General features: G+C 39.6%; 1 protein-coding gene across 1 annotated transcript in view; it reads right to left on the minus strand.

The window, feature by feature from the left end:
* The window catches only part of Ano4 (anoctamin 4), a 190,987-nt gene that overhangs the window by 46,453 nt on the left and 120,350 nt on the right, over positions 1 to 24,184 (minus strand). The window contains exons 13-14 of the mRNA XM_035451372.1: positions 23,593 to 23,653; positions 134 to 216 (exon numbers count right to left, since the gene is read on the minus strand). Of these exons, the coding sequence (XP_035307263.1) occupies positions 134 to 216; positions 23,593 to 23,653 (144 nt within the window). The remainder of the gene's footprint in view (positions 1 to 133; positions 217 to 23,592; positions 23,654 to 24,184) is intronic.

Raw genomic sequence — 24,184 nt, forward strand, 5'->3', positions numbered from 1 at the left:
GACCTCCTTCAAAGGCAGGTATTAAAACTGTTTTCTGGATAACCTGACTTCATTACTCAGTGCAGGCTGACAACTCAAGGGCTGCATTTTGGTGGTTTGTGCTATAAGATATTCTGAGGTAAGTGGTACAGACCTCCTCCTCCTCCCAGTCTATCAGATCCCAGTCGTAAGCAATCACTGCTCGGCGTCTCTTCCAAAATTCCAGGAAAACGGTGGCTGGAACAAAGAACAAAGTTAGTTTAAAATAAAAGGCAATATTGTTTCAGTGAATAATGAAGGCAAGGCAGACAACAGTGGTTGTTTAGATCCTTTGTTGTTCTTGTTTTTTAAATCAGAATTTCTTACTCAACACTATTTAATCAGGAGAAATTTTGAGAATTACTAAACTAAAGTCAAATATAATGAAAATTAGAGATTTTGCCTAGATTTAAATTAAAATGGCTTGCAGGTAGAGGCAGAACAAAGATTTAACATAGGCAGAGATCTTGAAATAAATAACACAGGAAAATTTCCTGCCAATATCTTTGGTGGTACATACCTTTAATCACATCACTCGAGAGGCAGAGGGAGGAGGATCTCTGTGAGTAGGAGGCCATCCTGGTCTACAAGAGCTAGTTCCACGATAGCTTCCAAAACCACAGAGAAACTCTGTCTCAATAAACCAAAAAAAAAAAAAAAAGGCACCCAGGAACAGAAAAACAACCCTAAAACTCAGCATACATTTCATTGGTACTAATTTCTTGTTCCTAAATTCTCTTCAGAGAAAATATACAAAATATCTTAACCATATAAATATATTTGTATTTAATGTAAATATCCTAGCCAGGCATAGTGGTGTATGCTTCTCTTTTGTCTGACAAAATGTATGAATTCCACTCACACTGTTTGACTGAATGGCTTCATAGTAACAGTTACCAGCTAGTGTCTGAAATCCTGGTGCATAGCATAAGAATTGGTGCTGGGAACATGTTTACTTAACTGCACTTCATACAGTAGAGTACAGTAGTCCACCAGACTGTAATGGTTACACAGGTAAGAGAGAAATTACCTCTATTTATGCTACAGAAAGATGTTAGAGCTTTGTATTAGAATGGTATAGAAATATCTCAATGAGTTTAGACACTTTACAATGGGGAAAAGAGGTAAGTTTCATGCAGCTGTTGGAACCCTACTTTGAAGACGTGAAGATACAGCCACCTGTATTTTATTCCCTTTATAGATCTTAGAACATTCTCAAGCCATTCACCTAAAACTTTATTAATCTTACTTGTAAAAGAGGATTTTGCATTTTCTCCTCCTGTCTACCCTCATTCCTGATTGGTACTATTACCTAATCTTTCCACAGTGAGGTTCACCTGAGGCATTAACCTCAATCCCAAATAGCAATCCTTTTGTGACATTAAGTTGACACATTAAGAAAATATGAGATGTCTTCCCTCTTATCACAGGTAGAAATGGGGGCAGAGTTTATGTAGATGGTATTAAAATACAGTAACCTCCCCTTTTCTGTGGGGTATACATCCCAACACCTATACAGATAGTTGAAATTGTGTCTGGCACTAAAGTGTGTGTATTCTATGCTGTTTACTATTTGACCTTAATGCAGATATTAGTGACCCCAACATTCACTGTTTATTTCTTTTTTCTAAATTTTTAAATTTGAATTAGAAACAAGATTGTTTTACATGTCAATCCCAGTTCCCTCTCCCTCCCCTCCTCCTCTGCCCTCCCCAACTAACACCCTATCTACCCATACCCTTTCTGCTCCCCAGGGAGGGTGAGGCCTTCCACAGGGGGTCTTCAGAGTCTGTCATATCTTTTGGGATAGGGCCTAGGCCCACTCCATTGTGTCTAGGCTGAGGGAGTATCCCTCTATGTGGGAAGGGCTCCCAAAGTCCATTCCTATGCTAGGGATAAGTACTGATCTACTACAAGAGGCACTGACCCCCACATTCATGGGGTCTGCTTATTTCTTATTAAGCAGAGAATTTCCATATTTTTACTTCAGGAAGCATTTTATAACACCTTTCTGGCATATACACATGAACAATATTGGTATTCTTGAACTTCGGGTTCATTATTAAGACCATTCCTAGGACAGCAACTTCAACACAAGCCCTGTCACACTGTGACATTCAATCTGATATGACTTCTCAGAGTAACTAGTTGATGGGTAGCATATACAATGTGGATACCCTGGATAAGTTGAAACAATCTGTGTCCTGGAAAGATGGAGGTGGGCTGTGTAAGATTTTATCATTAGTTTAGATCAGTGTACAAATTAGGACATAACTTAATTCTGGAATTTTCTATTTAATATTATTGGATCATGGTTGACCAGAGGTAACTAAAATATGAAGAAAACAAACAAATTACAGCTAAGGTACTATTGTGCCAGAACACCTTTTAGCTTCGAATCATATACAGCTGAGCAGACTGACATAATGAGTTCATGAAGAATACTTAGTGGTGAGGATATACACTGCACTTATTATTGTTCTGAAGTAGAAGAGCCTCTGTCAATTTCAAATAAATTTGCACCAGGCTGTTAAAATTTCCACCAAAGACATTTATTACATTCATTTACTGAAATTAGAGATGGCCATGACCCACATGACCATAAATAACAGGCTTCATGTGGGATTGAAGACTTAGAAAGAAGTGGATGCTGCTTTCCCAGGCTTCCTCTTTGTTTTGTTTCCTTTTTCCGGAATGAAAAGAAGATGGAGACATAGGACAGAAGGAACCCTAGCCATTCATCTGAATGCCAATAAGGACTGCCTGCTTAGACTCCACCAAAGGCCTCCTGTTGGGGGTCTGTGGATGAAAGCTGACCTGGACTTCTTTCTGGAAAGAACAGCCCATGGTTACATTCTGTATATTGGAAGAAAGAAGCCACTGAGTGACTGCCCCCTCTCACCTAGGCATTTAGAGATGCTTGGAGGAAAAATGCTCTCCTTAGACTGTCTCTCATTTTCCATGCTGTACTCCCTAACCACCACACAGCTAGGAAATCAGAGAGCCAGAATTAGTAGGTTATACTTTAATTTAAACTTTTATTGAAATGACAAGAGCCTAAAAGAAAAAGGAAGTCTACTTTTCCAATTATTTTTGGGTACTGTGCTGAAATAGTTATAAATATGGAGGGGCTATGTTTCAGGGTTATAGGCTCAGTAGGTAAACCTGGCATGTACTTGTATCCTTCATGCAGATCTGTATTCTTCAGAGGGCCTAGAAAAACCCACACTTATTCCAAAAGCTGTCGGGGATACAATGCCACACCTTTTTTTCCTACTGATAATATAAATGGTTTTGATAATATAAGGCCTAATTTGATACCTTATCTTTAAAATGTCTGTTCTGGAATCCCAAGAGAAGAATTATGCTGTCAGAAAATAGCTGTAAAGATATTTCCCTTATATTTGAAAAATTAAGAAACTTAAGATCTTATGGTACATCTTTCCTGCTAAGTGCCAGAAGCTTGTGTTCCACTTCTATGAATAAAAGCAAGAATAAGGGTTACATAAAAAATGGTCAGTGTGCTTAAAAAGGAATTGGTGATTTTTTAAGTAATTTTTTTTATTTAAATTAGAAACAAGCTTGTTTCACATGTCAATCCCAGTACTCCCTCACTTCCTCCCCTGCCCCTCATCGACCCCCTTTTCCATCCCCCTTCTTCTCCCCAGGGAGGGTGAGGCCTTCGATGGGGGGAATCTTCAAAGTCTGTCATATCATTTGCAGCAGGACCTAGAATCTCCCCCGTGTGTCTAGGCTGAGAGAGCAACCTCTATGTGGAGTAGGCTCCCAAAGGCCATTCGTGTACTAGGGATAAATACTGATCTACTACCAGAGGCCCCACAGAATGTTGGGGAATGTCCATCTGTGTATTTTTATCTTGTTGATTGTTGAATAAAGTACTATTTGGCCAATGAGGCAGCAACTTAGACAAGACTAGGAGTCGAGGAGGATTCTGGGAAATGTACTAAAAAGAAGTCTTGTGATACAGGCAGGAAGTGACACAGCAGGCAGACTCATAATAAGCAGGGACAAGAAGGAAATCATCCTCTTGCTCTTCCTCTTCCTCCTGCTCTATGCTCTGCAGTCACCATGGACTGCCAGGAAGACAGGACACATTCTACCTGCGTCCTCCATAAGTCTTATGATTATGCTTGATAATTAAAATTGAGCTAGCAGATGAGAAATCCTACTCATTGGCCAAACAGCATTTGTATCTAATATAAGTCTCTCTGTGTTACTTGGGACCCTAACGTGGTGGCAGACAGAACTCGGGTGGCCTGGCAGAAAGCACCCATGGGTGGCAGGGCTCAGGGGGCTTCGGTGGAAAGAATTATCATTACAACAGAATAACCAGACCACTAAACTGACATCCTTGTTCAGAGGGTCTGGGTTGAACCTATGCTGGATTCCCATAATCAAGTTGGGGTCCATGAGCTCCCCCTTGTTCAGGTCAGCTGTTTCTGTGGATTTCTCCAGCCTGGTCTTGACCCCTTTGCTCATCACTCCTTCCTCTCTGCAACTGGATTCCAGAGTTCAGCTCAGTGTTTAGCTGTGGGTGTCTGCTTCTGCTCCCATCAGCTACTGGATGGAGGCTCCAGGATGGCATATAAGGTAGTCATCAATCTCATTATCAGAGAAGGGCATTTAAGATAGCTTCTCAACTACTGTTGAGATTGTTAGCTGGGGTCAACCTTGTAGATCTCTGGACATTTCCCTATTACCAGATTTCTCTCCCTCTATTATGGAATACCATGAATTGCTCTCCTCTATTCTTTCCCTGATTCAATCTTCCTGCTCTCTCATGTCTTCCTCTCCCCTACTCTTCTTTCCTTCACTTTCTCCTAATTCTCTCTCCCCTCCCCACATGCTTCCAATTAGCTCAGGAGGTCTTGTCCCATTCCCCTTCTCCAGGGGACAATGTATGTCTCTCTTAGGGTCCTCCTTGTTTCCTAGCTTCTCTGGTGGTTGGATTGTAGACTGCTACTTCTTTACTCTAGGTCTAAAATCCACATATGAGTGAGTACATATCATGTTTGTCTTTTTGTGACTGTGTTACCTCACTCAGGATGGTGTCTTCTAGTTCCATCCATTTGCTTCCAAATTTCAAGTTTCCATTGTCTCCCCTCACCCCATGAGTAGTACTTCATTGTATAAATGTACCACATTTTCGACATCTACTCTTCAGTTGAGGAGCATCTAGGTTGCTTCCAGGTTCTGGCTATTACAAATAATGCTGCTATGAACATGGTTGAACAGATTGTTGTGTGAATGTGCATCTTTTGGGTATATTCCTAAGAGTGGAATTGGTGGATTTTGTGGCAGACAGATTCCCATTTTCCTGAGGAACTGCCATACTGATTTCCAAAGTGGCTGTACGAGTTGGCACTCCCACCAGCAGTGGAGGAGTGTTTCCCTTTCTCCACATCCTCTCCAGCATAAACTGTCATTGAGTGTTTTTGATTTTAGCCATTCTGACAGGAGTCAGATGGTATCTCAGAGTTGTTCTGATTTGCATTTTCCTGGTGGCAAAGGATGTTGAACACTTTCTTATGTGTCTTTCAGCCATTTTAGATTCCTCTATTTAGAATTTTTGTTTAGTTCTGTACCTTGCTTTTTCATTGGATTATTTGGTGTTTTGGTGACTAGCTTCTTAAATTCTTTGTATATTTTGGAAATCAGCCTTCTGTCAGATGTGGGGTTGGTGAAGATCTTTTCCCATTTTGTGGGCTGCCATTTTGTCTTGTTGACTGGGTCCTCTGCTTTGCAGAAGCTTCTCACTTTCAGGAGGCTCCATTTATTAATTGTCAATCTCAGTGTCTCTGCTACTGGTGTTATGTTCAGGAAGTGGTGTCCTGTAACAATTCGTTCAAGGGTACCACCTACTTGCTCTTCTAAGAGGTTCAGTGTGGCTAGATTTATGTTGAGTTCTTTGATCCATTTGGACTTAAGTTTTGTGCCTGATGATAGATATGGATCTATCTTCAGTCTTCTACATGCCTGCATCCAGTTATGCCAGCACCATTTGTTGAAGATGCTTTCTTTTTTCCATTGTATAATTTTAGCTTCTTTGTCAAAAATCAGGTGTTCATAGGTGTGTGGATCCATATCAGGGTTTTCAATTTGATTCCATTGGTCTAGTTGTCTATTTTTGTGCCAGTACCATGCTGTTTTCAGGACCATAGCTCTATAATGGAGCTTGAAGTCAGAAATGGTGATGCCTCCATAAGTTCCTTTATTGTAAAGGGTTGTTTTGGCTATCCTGGATATTTTGTTTTTCCATATAAAGTTGAGAATTGTTCTTTCAAGGTCTGTGAAGAATTGTGTTGGGATTTTGATGGAGATTGCATTGAATCTGTAGATTGATTTTGGCAAGATTGCCATTTTTACTCCATTGATCCCACCTGTCCAAGAGCATGGCAGATCTTGCCATTTTCTGGTATCTTTAATTTCTTTCTTTAGAGATTCAAAGTTCCTCATATGCAGGACTTTCACTTGTTTGGTTAGTATTACTCCAAGATATTTTATGTTGTTTATATTGTAAAGGGTAATGTTTCTCTGATTTCTTTCTCAGCCTATTTATCACCTGTACGTAGTAGGGCCACTGATTTTTTGAGTTATATTGTATCCTGCCACTTTGCTGAAGATGTTATCAGCTATAGGAGTTCCCTGGTAGCATTTTTGGATCACTTATGTAAACTATCATATCATCTACAAATAGTGAAAGTTTGACTTCTTCTTTTCCAATTTGTATCCCCTTGATCTCCTTTTGTTGTCTTATTGCTCTAGCTAGAACTTCCAGTACAATATTGAAGAGGTATAGAGAGAGTTGACAGCCCTGTCTTTTTCCTGATTTTAGAGGAATTTCCTTGAATTTCTCTCCATTTAGTTTGATGTTGGCTGTTGGTTTGCTCTATATTGTTTTTATTATGTTTAAGCATGTTCCTGTCATCCCTGATCTCTCCAAGACGTTTATTATGAAGGGGTATTGGATTTTGTCAAAGACTTTTTCAGCATCTAGTGAGATGATCATGTGATTTTTTTCTCAGTTTGTTCTTATGGTGTGTTACATTGATGGATTTTCATATGTTGAACCATCCTTGCATCCCTGGAATGAAGCCTACTTGATCATGGTGGATGATTTTTCTGATGTGTTCTTGGATTCAACTTGCCAATATTTTATTGAGTATTTTAGCATCAATGTTCATGAGGGATATTGGTCTGTAGTTCTCTTTCTTAGTGTAACAAGGTTATGGAAGCCTCATAAAAAAGAGTTTGGCAATGACCCTTCTGATTCTATTGTGTGGAATACTTTGAAAATAATTGGTATTAACTGTTCTCTGAATTTCTGGTAGAATTCTGAACTGAAGCCATCTGGCCTTGGGCCTTTTTTGGTTGAGAGACTTTTGGTGACTGCTTCCATTTCATTAGGGGTTATAAGTCTATTTAAATTTCTTTTCTGACATTTGTTCAACCATGTTCATAGCAACATTATATGTAATAGCCAGAAACTGGAAGCAGCCTAGATGCCCCTCAACCGAAGAATGGATAGAGAAAATGTGGTACATTTACACAATGGAGTACTACTCAGCAGAAAAAAAACAATGGAATCTTGAAATTTGCAGGAAAATGGATGGAACCAGAAGAAACTATTCTGAGCGAGGTAACCCAATCACAAAAAGTCAAACATGATATGTACTCACTCATATGTGGACCTGCTTTATGATACATAGTAGTGACCGTGCTTTATCAGAGCTGTTTTTAATGATATTGTTCAGAATGGTTTCCTCCCAGATGATGATTGAGAAGCTAATTTTAAAAAAATGGTGCCAGGTACCACAAGAGTAACAGAACTGTGCTGTTTTCTGGGATTTTGCTTTTTACTTTTTTTTTTTTTTAAATGGAGTGTGCTGGATATCTCTACAATTTTGTTCAAATGACTGTAGAACCTAGAAAAACTGTTGCTGCTATTGATGCATAACATACTGCCATTATTGGTCTTTTTTTATAAACATATATATATGTATATATACACATATATATACACATATATAATTTGAATTTATGGAAACTTTAGCTGTGCTGTCAAATTTGGAAAAAAGTATCCCAGTTTACCATGTTGAGTTGGCATTGTACAAAAATTAACAGCCATATTGGTCTAGAAATGTTGAACTTAATTTGTTTCCATTTGTATAGGGGTAACGCACTGTATTAAATATGTAAGGTCTTAAAAAAAAAAGAAGGGATTTTGAGAGCCCATCTCATGTGAAGGGATACTTGCATGGCATGGACACATGGGGAAGGGCCTAGGCCTGGCCCAGAATGATGTGGTAGACTTTGGGAAGCCCCTTTTGGGCTTCCCTTTGGGAAGCCTTACCCTGCCTGGGGAGTGGAGGGAGGATGGCTAGGGGCAGGTGGGATGTTGAGGGGGAGGGGAGGGAGAGGGAGAAGGCATTGACATGTGAAACAAGCTTATTCCTAATTTGAACTAATAAAACAATAAAATAAAAAATTGCTTTTCTGTTCTTTATTTAATTTTGGTAAGTGATATCTATCCAGATAATTGTTCATTTCATTCAGATTTTTAATTTTGAGAAGTACAGGTTTTCAAAGTATGACCTGATGATTCTCTGGATTTCCTCAGTGTCTACTGTTATGTCCCCCATTTCACTTCTGAGTTTGTTAATTTGCATGTTCACTCTCTGGTAAGTTTGGATAAAGGTTTGTCTATCTTGTTGTTTTTTTCTAGAAGAACCAACTCTTTGTTACATTCTCTGTATTGTTTTCTTTGTTTCTACTTTATTGATTTCAGCCCTCAATTTGATTATTTCCTGGCATCTACTCCTCCAGATTGAGTTTGCTTCTTTTTGTTCTTGAGATTTCAGTTATGCTGTTAATTCTCTAGTGTGACTATTCTCCAGTTTCTTCATGTGGGCACTTAGTGCTATGAACTTTCCTCTTAGCATTGCTTTCAAAGTGTCCCTTAAGTTTGGGTGTGTTGTGTTTTCATTCTCATTGAATTCTAGGAAGTCTTTAATTTCTTTTTTTATTTCTTCCTTGATCCAGGAATGGTGCAATTTTGCATTGTTCAATTTCCATGAGTTTGTAGGTTTTCTGCAATTTGTGTTTTTGTTCAATTCTATATTTAAAGCATGGTGGTCTGATAAGATACAGGGATTTTTCCAATTTTTTGTACCTGTTGAGGTTTGCCATGTTGCCAAGGATGTGGTCGATTTTACAGAAGGTTCCATGTAGTGCTGAAAAGAAGATATATTCTTTTGTGTTTGGATGGAATATTTTATAGATATCTATTAAATTTACTTGGGTAATAACTTCTGTTAGTTCCTTTGTTTCTTTGTTAGGTTTCTGTCTAGTGGTACTGTCTAGTGCTCAGAGTGGGGTGTTGAAGTCTCCCACTGCTAGTGTGTGAGGTTTTGTGTGTGATTTTAGTTTTAGTAATGTTTCTTTTATGAACATGGATGCCTTTATATTTGGGGCATAGATGTTCAGAATTTAGACTTCATCTTGATGGATTTCTCCTCTGATGAATATGAAATGACCTCCTTTATCTCTTTTTATTGATTTTAGTTTAAAATCTAATTTGTTAGATATTAGGATTGCTACCCCCACTTGTTTCTTGGGTCCATTTGATTGGAAAATCTCTTCCCAACCCTTAACTCTGAGGTACCATCTGTCTTTGAAGTTGAGGTGTGGTTCTTGTATGTAGCAGAAGGATGGATTCTGTCTTCGCATCCAATCTGTTAGCCTGCGTCTTTTTATAGGCAAATTAAGACCATTAATATTGGGGGATTTTTTTCTTGTGTGCATAATAGATTTATTTTAACATGGTTAGGTTTTTATTTAGATAGAAATTTATGTGGACTCTTACATGGACATGCATTTATGAATGCTGCTACAGGACTTAATAGAACTTCTTAAAGGAATTTAATAACTCAGACTCTAACATAGTCTCCCAGACTAAAAGATCAGGTTGAGATGAGGGTTCTTGCTGTTCTGTCTTCCAGCAACTCCTGAATTCCTATGCAAAAAATAATGAACCCATTTATTTTTTTCTCCATCCCTCTTTTAAACTGTCTTGCCTTTGCAGTCTTTGCGATTCCATTTTGGGTCCCATAGGTGAAGTCAAGCAGTGAACCGTGTTCCTCTCCCAGGGCAGTTTGAAAAGGGCGAGCACCCTGAAGACAAGCCTCTAAGGCCATAGGTGCTGTGTGTTTCAGAATGTTTCTCTAAAAGATCGGAATTGTGTGGACATAACTTGTTCTTTCCCTCAGAAAAGTGGAGAGTTTGCTTCTCAGCTGAGTCAAGAACAGAAGAGTGTGTTTGATGAAGATCTGTAAAAGAAAATTGAGGAGAACAAATGGCTGCATATACAGGTGACAGAAAACTGAATTACAGAACATGGGTCTTGGGGGCTGGGAAGATGGCTCAGTGGGCAAAGGGACTTGTTGTCAAGCCTGAGTTCACTACCTGGGCTCCACATAGTGGAAGGAGAGAACCAGCTCCCACAATCTGTCCCTCTGACTACCACAGCCCTGCTGTCTTGTGCCCACACAAATAAATAAATTAATGTTAAAAGAAATGAATCTTGGCACTAGAGAGATAGCTCTGTGGTAGAGTGTTTACTTCTATTCTAGATGACTTAAGTTCAGTTCCTACCAACTGTTTTATACTATTGAAGGATATTAATGACCATTGATTGTTCATTCTTGTTTGTTTTGGATTTGTTGGTGGTGGTGGAATTGTGTGTAGACTTCCACTCCTTTTTTTTTGGCTGTTGGCAAAGTGGGATTATCTATTGCCTATGTTTTCTGGGAGTAGTTAACTTCCCTGGGTTGGAATTTTCCTTCCAAAACTTTCTTTAGGGATGGATTAGTGGATATGTATTGTTTAAATCTGGTTTTTGTCATGGAATATCTTGTTTTCTCTATTTATAGTGATTGAAAGCTTTGCTGAGTATAGTAGTTTGGACTGGCATCCATGGTCTCTTAGTGTTTGTAGAATATCTTTCCAGGACCTTCTGGCTTTCAGAGTTTCTATGGAAAAGCCAGATGTAATTGTGATAGGTTTGCCTTCATATGTTACTTGGCCTTTTTCCTAAGCTACTCTTAATATTCTTTCTTTATTCTGTATGTTTGGGGTTTTGATTATTATGTGGCAGGGGGACTTTTATTGTGTTCTGTAGCTTCTTGTACTTTCACTGACATGTCTTTCTTTAGGTTGGGAAAGTTTTCTTCTATGATTTTGTTGAATATGTTTTTTGCACCTTTCAGGTGGGTTTCTTTACCTTCTTCTCTACCCATTATTCCTAGGTTTGATCTTTTTACAGTGTCCAAATTTCCTGGATATTTTGTGTTAGGGATTTGTTGGAATTAAGATTTTCTTCAATAGCTGTGATTCTGTCTTCCATCTCTTGTATTCTGTTGGTTATGCTTGCATCTGTAGTTCCTGATCATTTACCTTGTTTACCCAGATTTTCTATTTCCATCATTCCCTCAGTTTGTGTTTTGTTTATTGTCTCTATTTCAGTTTTCATGTCTTGAAGTATTTGAATTGTTTCCTTCATCTGTTTGAATTTTTTTCTTGGCTTTCCTTGCTTTCTTTAAGAGATTTGTTGATTTCTTGTATTTTTTGGTTTGGTTTTTTTTCTTCCATTTCTTTAAGGGATTTTGTCATATCCTCTTTGAGGGCTTCTATCATTTTCATGAAGTTGTTTTTACGGTTCTTCTCTTCTGCTTCATCTGCATTGTGATGTTCAGGTCTTGCTGGTGGTATCATATTGTTTTTTCTGTTGTTGAATGTGTTTTTATATTGTCTTCTTCCCATCCCTTCTTCCAGTGGGTTCAGAAGGAGTCTCTTCCTTTCCTCCTGGGTACCAATCCAACATTCCCTTCTGGTGGATGCAAACTGGTCCAATACTCTGATGGCTTTCCTCTTCCCATGGGTGGAGGCAGGACTTGTACCAGGGACTTGGCAGTCTCTGGGCGGACTGGGTCCCTAGTGCACAGTTCCCAGGCCTCAGGTGCCAAGCAGGGCACTGGAAGACAGGCTGGAAACAGGCCCACACTTACCTTGTCCTGGGGACAGAGAAAGGGAGTAGGGCCCTGGAGTGTCTGGGTGGGCTGGACCACCCGATCGGAATGGGTGATTTTTATTTCAGAATGATGGCCTAGCTTAAAGTATCTGATGCTGATTGGCTGCTCCAATCTCATGACTCAAAGCATATGATACTGATTGGCTGTTCCAATCTTATGACCTAAATCATCTTCAGAAACCCAGGTAAGATGATTTTCTTGTTGGATCTGGAGCACAGCTTGGTTGGTGGAGTTATTGTTTTGTAAGCATACGATTCTGGGTTTGTTCTCTAGGACCTCATCATCATCATCATTATCATCATAATAGTCTTACTTTTTAGGACAATGTAGAATGAATTACTTCACATATGTAACCACTTTCCCACCAATACTCATTTCTTTTTAAAAATGAAATTACTGACACCAACAGATTTAATTTTTATCAGTCCTTTGTAACTCTCTGAGAATGTTTGCTTGGATAAGATGTGGGGAACCAGAACAATAAGCTTCTCCCAAAACATAAGAAACAGAAATGAGGCCAGTTCCTGACAGTTTCACATGTAAAATCCATACATACAAAAATCACTTAGCTAAGAATTATAAACTCAAACCAGGTAGGCAACAGAGAAAAAAAGTCACTTACTAGGGAGTTGGGGATTGGAACAAACTGAAGTCTGTAACCAGGTAAGACTGCAGACATTTCACAGTTCTAATTGTCCGAGTTGCAGAAAAAGCCCCACAATTTTTAAGAGAAAAAAAATCTTCACGTAAACCATACCAGTATCAAAATAATAGCATTAAATATTAAAGAACACAAGCAGAGTGTTTTTGTAGTTTACTAATTTGCAAGACCCCAAAGAAGTATAATCATGTAAATGAGAATCTGAGATGTTTATGAGATACTGTAATATGTCAAAATGAGTTAATTTTGGAGTCCAGGAAGTAAGGAGTGAAGACATATTTTAATAAGATCAAAGCTAATCATTGGTGCCAGGACCTTTGATGAGTACACAAATTTACATGCAGGACAGGTGATTCGAAACTTATAAGAGGTAAAAGCCCAATAAGCCAATTTGTTAAAGTCTGATCTACCATAAAATACTCTAAAAATATCCTGATGGAAATCCAGTGTCTAGAGGTATTCTATGCAATTGGAGCAAACACTGCTGATTAATCAAGCAGAAAGAAACAGTTCTCAAGAAACAACCCCCTCCTTCCCATTCACTTAACAATCATTGACTCCATTAATTCAATGTACCAAATAATTTGCCAGATATAGTGATTTCCACGCTTAAATGAGACATGATAATACCTTTAGTTTCACAAGCATCCTGACACAGAAATTCTGGAGAGTCATTTTAAAATATTCTCAGTCCCAAATGTATTTTCACACTCAGTGTTGATATTGGAAAAGTCTGGGAGAGGGCACTATCTCTCCAAGTCACATTAGCTTTGGGAATTCTGACACCATTTCTGAGTTGGCAACTCAGGGAATCCCACAGTCACTGTAGTTGTTTTTCTAGGGACTACAGTTTTATGGGGCCCATTAAGGATGTGCTTCCTTTCTGTAAAGAGGGACCAAACTGCAGTGGTGTGGGCACTGTCACTTCATGCTTGAGGGCTTAGCTACTAAAATATAATAAAATAACTATTATGCACATGGCTAAAAGACACTGAAGAACTGTGGTAACTGAGAGAAAGCTGGATAAAGTTGTTGTTCTATTGGCTCATGTCAGGGTTGTTCTATTGGCTCATTGCTTAGAGTCTCCAGGACACTGTTTAGGAAAGAGAGTCAAAATATGTCAGGGAGAAGGACATTGAAGTGATGCAGGGTACTAGCTAGGTAGGGCCACATTAGGATGACTTGGGCAAAAGTACTGTCTTCTGGGCATGATAGGACCATGGGGAAGAAAGTCTGTTTTCTTTAAGGGCATGGCCCCGCATAAGTTAACCATGCTCCAGTGGATGACACCACATACATCTATGTGTATATATGTGCAGCACAAACTGGACTTAATGGACAGAGTTATCAAAAGAAGAAATAAAAATGGCTGAGGAATATCTCAAAAGTCTTCATCATTCTTAACACATTGGAAAGTACAAGTGAAAACAGCTTTAGATTTCATCCTATCCTTTTACAATAAATCTTTCTGCCAAAGCTGCCTGAGCCCTTCTGCCATGTGGGCGGTCTCCGCCAGCTGCCCAAGTTCTGCCCACCGGGTGGATGGACAAAATAATACAGAGACTTATATTAGGTTCAAATGCTGCTTGCCCAATGACTAGGATTCTCATTTGTTAGCTCAGTCTTAATTATCATAAATCTATACATTTTATAAGACTTATCTTATCGGACACCTTCCATTGGTGTCCTCCCTTGCCGATGGATCACATCGTGCTGCTGGAGGAGGCAAAGGGGGAAAAGGGACACTTCCTGTTTGTCCTTGCTTAAATATGAGTCTCCTTGCTATGTCACTTCCTGCCTGGATCACCACTTCTCTACTACATTTCCCAGAATCCTCTTTGACTCCTAGTCCCGTCTAACTTGCTGCCTCATTGGCCAAACAGTACTTTATTTATCATCCAGTAAGACAAACCCATACACAGAAGCACTTCCCCCATCACTACTCTAATTAGAATGGCTAACATCAACCAAATAATGAGCAATAAAGGTTGGCAAGGGTGTGTGTGTGTGTGTGTGTGTGTGTGTGTGTGTGTGTGTGTATGTGTGTGTGTGTGTGTGTGTGTGTGGTGGGGCACTCATTCACTTTTGACCAGGGAATGCAAATTGGTGTAGCAACTCCATGAATCAGTGTGGAGAATTCTTCATTTTTTTATGTAAATGAATACTCTATCTGCAGGTACAACTTTATGTCAGAAGAGGGCATTGGATTCTACTATAGATAGTTGTGAACCACCATGTGGTTGCTGGAAATAGAATTCAGGATCTCTGGAATAGCAGCCAATGCTCTTTAAGTGCTGAACCATCTCTCCAGACCCAAGAATTCTTAAAAAGCTAAAAATAAATCTATTATATGATGACCCAGCTATATCACTTGTAGGCATATGTCCAAAAGACTTAACACCTACCACATACTTGCTCAGCTGTGTTCATAGCCACCCAATTCACAATAGCTAGGAAATGGGAATAACCTGAATGCCATTGATCTGATGAATAGGTAATGAAAATGTGGTTCATATACATAATAGAATACTCTACTCTTTAGCAGTATAAAAAAATTAAATAATTAAAATTTCAGTAAATGATTAGAATTAGTATATATTGTATAAGTGTGACATAACCCAGACATAGAAAGACAAACACTGGATGGTTTCTCATACCTGTGGTCTCTAGCTTTAAATCTTCAATATAGATCTCACCCCTAATCAAAGAAGCCCCTCTTTGCAGCAGTGGGAAACCATTGCAGATGGCCTACAACTGGTCAAAATGCAATGAACAACTGATTCAATTGTTCAATTCCATTCACAGCCTCAGTTGACAAAAATTGCAAATTCAATTCCCACACTTAAGGCTTAGGGGACATCATGAAAGAAGGAGCAGAAAGATTGTAAAAGTCAAGGAACCAGAGATTCTGCTGCGAGTCTCTTAGAAATGACAAGGAAACGACACACATGAAACCTCCATAATATGTCAGCCTAAACAAGACCTGAGCAATGACAATACCAATATACATACTAACATGGAAGGTGAAAAATCTCATGTGGCCCTATCCCTTGACCAAGAGCTATAGTCAATTAACAACTCACTGAAAGAGGAAGAAATAGCCTTCCCCAGGGGTGAGCTCCTTAACTGGTTATCCAATATCAAGTGGTCAGCCCTGAAAAAGAAATATATATGCAACACTGAAGTCAGCAGCTCATATTTATGTATCTTTGTTTGTTTGTGTGCATACAAATATATAATCAATGATTATATTATAATACATAATTAGAATATATATTCTATATATATATATATATATATATATTATATATATCATTAAAGCGAAGGAGGCTATGAATTTGAGTGGGGAGTTAAGGGATATGTGGAAGGAGTTGGAGGGAGGAGGGGTAATGATATAATATTATATGGTAATATAATATTATTTTAATTAAAATGAGAGCTAAAAAGAAGCCATGAAATTGGGAGGAGGGTTGGAGCAGTGAGTGGATCTGGGAGGAGTTATAGGGAGATGTGGGGATGAATATGATCAAAATACAGTGCATACATGTATGAAATTATCAAAGAATTAATAAAAATATTATATTAAAATGCAAATGTGAAACAGAAATATTTGCAAACATGAAAAGCACTCACATATCAGTAAGAAGACAAATGGCCCAATAACAAATGAGCAATCATTGTGACCAAACACTTCACCTTGGAAACTATGCAGGTTACAAAAGTTCAGGGATAGATGCTCAACATCCTACTCACTAGGGAAATGCAAATCAAAGCTATAATATGCTGGCTACATACACTCTATTTGACTGTCATTATCAAGACTTGTAATTCTCAGTGTCCGTGAGCATGTGTCTTTACTAGTAACTTTCATGGAATGTTGACATGATGACAAGTCTCTGGAAAACAACTATGTATGAAGTTAGGTATTTGCTTATCATGTGATCCCATTATGCCATTGGTAATTATTTGTCCAAGAACATATGGATGCAAAGGCCATTACGAAAACATAAAAAAATTAGAAAGCCAGCAATTCATACATTCATGATAGTTAAAACCTGAACTGGCACAAGTACCTAATAACTGGTAGCATACACACCAACTATGGTGTAACTATGCAATGAGATAGATACTATCCCGAACTATAAAGGTACAAACTACTGACTTATGCAGGAACAGAAATGAATCTCAATAGCATTAAGTGTAGTGAAAGAAGCTAGACATCAAATGCTGTGTGTTGATTCTCTTTGACTGTAATATGGTATGGGTGAAAGCGTACTGGAAAGCAAGTGTGAGGCTACCAATGGACTGACTGCCACGCTAGGAGAAAACTTCTACAGGACTAGAAAGTTTCATGCCATCATTATGCTGATGATTACAACATTACATATAGTTGACATAATCTGACAAATTGCTCATAGAAAACTGCTGGATTTTGTTGTGTGAAAAGCTCTCATAGTTCCAGCACTCACAGCAAAACACCATTGATATTGTTCCCCAATTTCTTCCAGTCTACATTATTATTTAATGTACTTAGACTCACACTTTGTTTGTATATTTTGCTGTACTGTAACCTGTACTATAATTAACAACTCACGATGTACTGGAGTCTCTTGAGAGTAGAGACATTATCATTTTTATTTGCTTATCTTTGTGGTTTCCTTTATCTTGGGAGGAAGCTCATCAAGAAAGGATGTTCACAGGGAGGTGAAACAATCCTACAGCAGTGGTTCTCAGCCTTCCTAATGCTGCTACCCTTTAACACAGTTCCTCATGTTGTGGTGACCCCCATAAAATTGTTTTTATCGCTACTTCATAGCATAACAGTTTGCTGCTGTTATGATCGTAATATAAATATCTGTGTTCTCAGATGGTCTTAGGTGACCCTAAATATCCTGTGAAAGGATATTTTTACCTAAAAAGGGTCACAGTCCACAGGTTAAGAAGCACTCTATAGGGAAGTTCAGGAAGTAAACAAAAATAGTTTCAAGAAGTCCCTGAAACTGACCAGATTCACTAGGCCTCTCATACCCCAAACATATAAGCAATGAGAGACTCTATAGACTAGCCAAATTGCCCAGAAGACTCTCAGACAAGCCAAGCTGTCAAGAAAATGGTCACAGTAGTCAAGATGCCTGGAGAAAAGGAATAGCTGAACTTCCTGGGAAAAGCTCAGACCAACTGAATGGCCTGCAAAGGACACTGGGCAACCTGTTCAGCCACCTTCAGGTTGTACAGTGTGCTCGAGGTTCCCATTTTGTGAGCCATCACTCATGGTGGGGTGGGCTTAGGTGATGTAGCTTTGAGTCATTTCTGTTCCTTTAAGTAATGCCTCAGCCACATTTATGTAAGTGACTCCAATAAAACTCACTGATTCACCAAATCGGACTTTGGTGGTATCCAAATTTTGGTCTGTCATCAGTTCCCTTTGTGGGGGAGTAGATGTCAGTTAATATCTCTCCAGGAGTTGTAATAGCCAACAGCACCCAGTGTCCAGTGACAAGGAGTGTACCGTCTGCTATTAACCAGAGATCTTAATTGATGTTTCCTATGGGGGAGACCTGGCAATGGCTCTAGAATAGGACAAATAGGATCTGGCTTAAACTCCAGACTCCATTTCTTATAGCTTCTGCATAATTTTGAGTAAGCCAAGTAGCTTTTCTGGGCCTCTAAGTCATTTCAGCTATGAAATGGAAACAGTGATTCCTTCTGATGGTTTATGAGAGAGTGATGAATTGTCATATGTACACGCATCCACACACAGTGGATGTTTTGTAATCACATGCTTCTTCTTTTTTGACCATATAATAGTATTTTAACTAATTACTTTTTAGTGTGATATTTTTATTAACAATATTGTTTTGTCAGACTTGCAGATAAGATTACAGAAGAAGAAGTCAGACAATTTCCAGAGACAAAAGGCCAATTACGGCAACATGAATTTAAAAAGAGGCAGACTTCCTTGGCTAATCCCTTACAAAATTGTACAAAATCGTTCAATTTGAACAAAATATCCACTATCTTCACATTTTGATTGGAGGACATATAGCGCCTCATTGTTTGTGAGCTGGGGGTAATTTTTAAAAACAATGTTGAAAGTAAAATATAAATTAAGGAAAAAAAGAGGACTCAGCAATGAAAATCAGAGGGAGATAATCTACTTCCCCATAGGTCTCTGCCAGCAGCATCTACTTCCCTAATGATTCTTCTTTTGTCTCTAGGGAGAGAAGTTAATTTCGTCCACAATTATCCTGTCCCTCGACTCCTTGTGAACAAAAAAGAGCAGAGAGGGAAGAGCCACACTGTACCTGGGTTCATGGTGTAACCTGAAGATCTTCATGGAGTCCTGCTGCCATACATGTGGGAACATGAGCAAAACTAATATACAAGCCTGGGGTGGGCACAGTGCTACTGACTGGAGTTTTATTGTTCAGCTGGTGAACACAAAGCAAACTCAGTGAACAGCACATCCACCCAGAGGTCTCAAAAAATCACCCTGCGCCTGTTAGCCGTGTCTTAGCAATTATTCTGAAAATCAAGTGTTGTAGGGAGCCGTTTCCTGCATTCTCCATTACAATAATGGTGCCTGAAGACACCAAAATGTAAATTACTTCACAGGCGCTGGGTAATCTCCATTCCTTTGATCTCTGCCTATCCCATGGCTCATTTGGCCTGAGGAGCTGAAGCCATTCATAGGGTAACACGTCCCAGGCGGCTTGCCAGCCTTTATTAAGGAATGGGATTCTTGGTTCAGGGTCTCTGCTCTGGTAAGCTTATGCTCTCCCAACTCTCAAGATGCATTAAAGCTTGTCTGCAGAAGGATCTGAGTGTCCTGCATGTATTTCTTGCCGGCGAGAACATACAGCGCGCGGGACATATGGTGCCGAAACCCGGGAACATGTGAACATCTCCGGCACTGCGGAGACCCCTCTAACGGGGCGGATTCAGAACTGCAGGGTGGTAAATTCGGAGAGGTATGTTTTTTCTGGACTTTGGCTTGGGAATGTTGCTATTTTGGGAGGTTAATATAGAGGCTTCTATGCTTTTACTAGGAGCTATTTTGACCTTTCTCACTGTTGTAGCAATCTTAAAGAAGTCCAGAAATACATATCAGAAACCGAATATGGTGAGAGATGGGGAGCGCCCAACAATAAAATATAAGGAAAAAGGACCTCCAGGGATGTCTACTGACAAGGGAGTATATAAGGAAAAAGGACCTCCTGGGATGTCTACTGACAAGGGAGTGAATAATTTGTTAGATAATTCTGTAAATAAGTTTAAAGCTTTAAATCTTGATAGCTCTGATGACTCTAAAAGCTCAAGAGATAAAGTTTTAGAGGAAACAGCTCAGCTAGGTAAAAAAGAAACAAAAAAGGAGGGAGAGAAAATAGGGAATAACCGGTCACACCCCGGTAAATTTAAGAGAAATAAAGACTCAAAACCTAGCCTCTGCCCTACAATGAGACTAGAGGCCTTGGAGCTGAGCAGATCAGACTCTGAGATTTTAGACTCTAGCAAGGAAGCAGAGCTAGAGGAGGAGGCAGCACAATACCACCCCGATAGATATCGGCTGCCAAAAGTGAAAACAAATATGAGGCCATCGCCTGTTAATTCAGCGGGTGTACTTCTATCAGCACCCCCATTATTTGGTACCGACTCCTTCTTACCATCAGAGGAGCGGAGGAAATTACAGATGGCTTTCCCAGTCTTTGATAGGGGAAAAGGCCATGCCTGCTATTCAACACTTCTTAAAGGCCTGGAATGCCTGGGGCTTTAAAGCCTCATAAACATTAAAGCTCAGGGCCATACTGAGGCCAAGCGCCAAACCTCAAAACCTAAAAGGCAAAAAAAAAAAATGGTAAAATGGAAAGATATCTTAACTGATCTTTAGAGAGGCCCGGATCCTATTCTCATAAGATCCAGGGGAGCTATTGTGTTTTCCCACAGGATGAAGAAAATCCTCTATGGATCCCAGAAAGACTCAACCCGAAGAGCCCCTTCGGACCTTCAAAAATTGAAACTCCACCCTCTCCCCGGGAGTTGAGAGCCGCTATTGTTATCCAGATTAACTCCTGTCCTTGACGGAGAGAAAGGGGTGGGGGTGGGATTGTTTGGTGCAGCCGTTTGCGGATTGGTGTTACTTCTGGCTGGTCTGTAAGCTCTAGGCTCAAAACTAAAGAGAGATCGCCCAAGCGCTTCCACTGATATTTGGCTAACAATGCTTAAGCAATAGGCCGCCGGCCAGACAGCTCTTGCACACCCGGAGCCTAGGCTCATTGCACAGGGTAGAGTGTCTAATTTGAGCAGCCCATGAGGGATGTTGAGCAAGGCATCGCACAGAGTTGCCTAGTATGCAGGCTTCTCTAAGAGGTACGTTGTCCTGCATAAGGGTTGCCTGCCCGAGCCTCCCTTTCCCAGAAAAACGGCAGAGGACAGGTCGAGAGTGCTTTGGGTCAAGCTAACAGCCTAGTCGCGACTCTCGTACACAGTCTTAATGTTTGATTTGGGAAGGTACAACCTCTGCCTCTATCCCTCAACATATGGGTGACCTATTTGCTTGTAAAAATGTAAAGCCTTTTCATTAATTAATAAAAAAGGGGGATATGTAGGGAGCCATTTCCTGCATTCTCCATTACAATAATGGTGCCTGAAGACACCAAAATGTAAATTACTTCACAGGCGCTGGGTAATCTCCATTCCTTTGATCTCTGCCTATCCCGTGGCTCATTTGGCCTGAGGAGCTGAAGCCATTCATAGGGTAACACGTCCCAGGCGGCTTGCCAGCCTTTATTAAGGAATGGGATTCTTGGTTTAGGGTCTCCGCTCTGGTAAGCTTATGCTCTCCCAACTCTCAAGATGCATTAAAGCTTGTCTGCAGAAGGATCTGAGTGTCCTGCATGTATTTCTTGCCGGCGAGAACATACAGCGCGCAGGACAAAGTGTGTTTGTTTTCTTAAACATTTTAACATCAGACCTAGGATATGATCCTGACAGGATTAGACTGAGCTCCATTTAGAATGAATGTGCCTCTACAAAACATCACCATCCCAAAGTAGCAAAAATGAGGCTCGGGATGAACATGATGGTTTGTTATCTGAAGGCTGGAGTCTCCACAGCCGAAGCAACTGCAAACAACACCCATGCCTATTCCAAAGCTGAAAAGCTATGACTGCTCAAGTTAACTGTCAGCTTTGTTTTATGCTGGTTTCAACTTCAGTTTCCTCGGTTATTACATGAGCATAGTGATAGTTGCTTTCTTGAAGGTTGTGGTGGGGATTAAAGCAGATAAGATATGTGCAATGATTATGGTAATGTGTAGCAATAACCATATACTACTAGCATAACTGTTATTAACTCTGGTTGTCCTAGATCACTGTAGAAGACACATGCTTTTCTGCAAAGGAATACTTGGGATGATAGATTCTTGCTCCTGAACTAGCACATTTCTGGGACTAACATAGGACTTAAGCCATAAGTTGCCAGTCAAGATGAAGCAATTAGAGGGTGAATTATCCAAGGTTTGCTTTGTCCAGAGACAACCTAAATGTTCCTCTGTGCCAAAAATGCCTTATAGGAAATCTATCAGATTCATACTGCATATATTGCAAAGCCCAGAGCTGTCAAGTTTCCACTCTACCCACTTGTCATCTTAGATTCTTCCCAACTCCATGTTCCATCAGCAACCAGTCAAGCTGGACAAAGGGGCCATCAATTAAACTTATTTAATATTCACAGGACTAGACATCTTGCAAAAATGCAATCTCTTTTACAATAGCATAATTGTGGAAGAGGTGACAAATTCTACCTTCCAGACAAAGGGCATTATACCAAAATTTCACTTCAGTATAACCTCAGGGGTTAAGTTGTGGGAAGATAAAACTTATCTCATTCAAAAGATCTATCAGTGGGTATTTGAAATTGGAGAAATACTGAAGTGGGTATGGGGGTTTGTATTTAATTTTTCCTGAATGACACCTGGAGGCTATTCATTATATATAATCATACCTCACTACACACTAGACTAGTGTTCAAGGAAGAGCTTGGGGATTCTGGGTGAGGATGCTTATGGCAGCCCTATCCCTGGCTATTAGCAAGCTCTTCTAATATCCACCAGTATGCCTAACAGCTATTTCCACTTTATATGTGGTTGGGACTAGAAAAAGTTAGGTACCACTGACTTAGGAAATAAGTTCATTTTCCAGAGTCACTTCATTTGTAACAATGACAAAGATTAAGCACTGGTTGCTTATTACACTTCCTGATAATGACACTTATATGTTCTAGGGAGGCAAGATATGTATTATTTTTTATCTTGATCTCAGTCTTGTAGCCAAAACTCTATGCAATCATTGGTTTGGTTCTTCCTTCTCCACATCCTCTCCCCATTTGTAAGGGATTCAAATGCATTGAGGATTTAAGAACAGCAAAATAGTGAGAGATTGTTACCTATGCCACCAGGGAAGGCAGAACTCCTATAGGAACCAGATTATTCATAGATAGGCTATGAGTGCCAACATCTTTGATAACTATCAGCTACAGAAGGACTATGAGAGACAGAGATGTTGGATGAGTCCAAGAAAATTGACAAAGCTGTCCAAGATCTTAAAAGAAACCATCAGACACATTTCCCCTGGATATTATCGCTTTCAAAGTAAACCAAGTAAATTAGTGAAATGCTTGTTGCCAACAGGAAACCCAACTGGATTTACTCAAGCTTCTTCCATTGACATCCAGAGCATGGCTCTAAAGGAACACACTGCAGGGCAGATTAGGGCAACTCATGCTTCATGGCTATTGTTCACTTACCCCAGACAGCCATGAACACAGCAAAGAACACAGTGGCTCCATTGTCAAAAAGGTGGGTCACCTGGGAATAACAGAATCCATTCAGCTAGTTTATCATGAACAATAATTTAACTTATTTTTAATGCTGCACAAAATAGTTATGGTGACACTGTGAGCTTTGTAAGGGTACTTGTTCAATATTCCCCTTGACGATGAGTAAGAAGAGGGTGGGTGTCTTCCAACTGTGAAGTTCAGATGTGGAGGAAAGAGTTTGTCCCCTTACACCAGGATCATGCATTTGAACACTGGTCAGCAGCTCCAATAGTGCTTCTAAGAATTCCACTTGTGTGCCTTAAAAACTCTTATACATCTATATAGAAATGGGTATAATTATACTTAGGGCCAGGGAGGTGCTTTTGTTGTTGGTTTAAAAGCTCTTAACTCCCCAAACATTGTTTCTAATGTCTCATTTATTCATTTCAGAGACATAGCTATTTTGCTCCTATAATTTTGTGGGTTACTTTACATTTCAGCATTATAAATACAAGAGACAGGAACCATTATAAAATCCATTCTCACTGTACTTGCCGCTTCCTATCACCCAAAGAGAGTT

This window comes from Cricetulus griseus (genome assembly GCF_003668045.3).
Source record: "Cricetulus griseus strain 17A/GY chromosome 1 unlocalized genomic scaffold, alternate assembly CriGri-PICRH-1.0 chr1_0, whole genome shotgun sequence".
Taxonomy (NCBI): domain Eukaryota; kingdom Metazoa; phylum Chordata; class Mammalia; order Rodentia; family Cricetidae; genus Cricetulus; species Cricetulus griseus.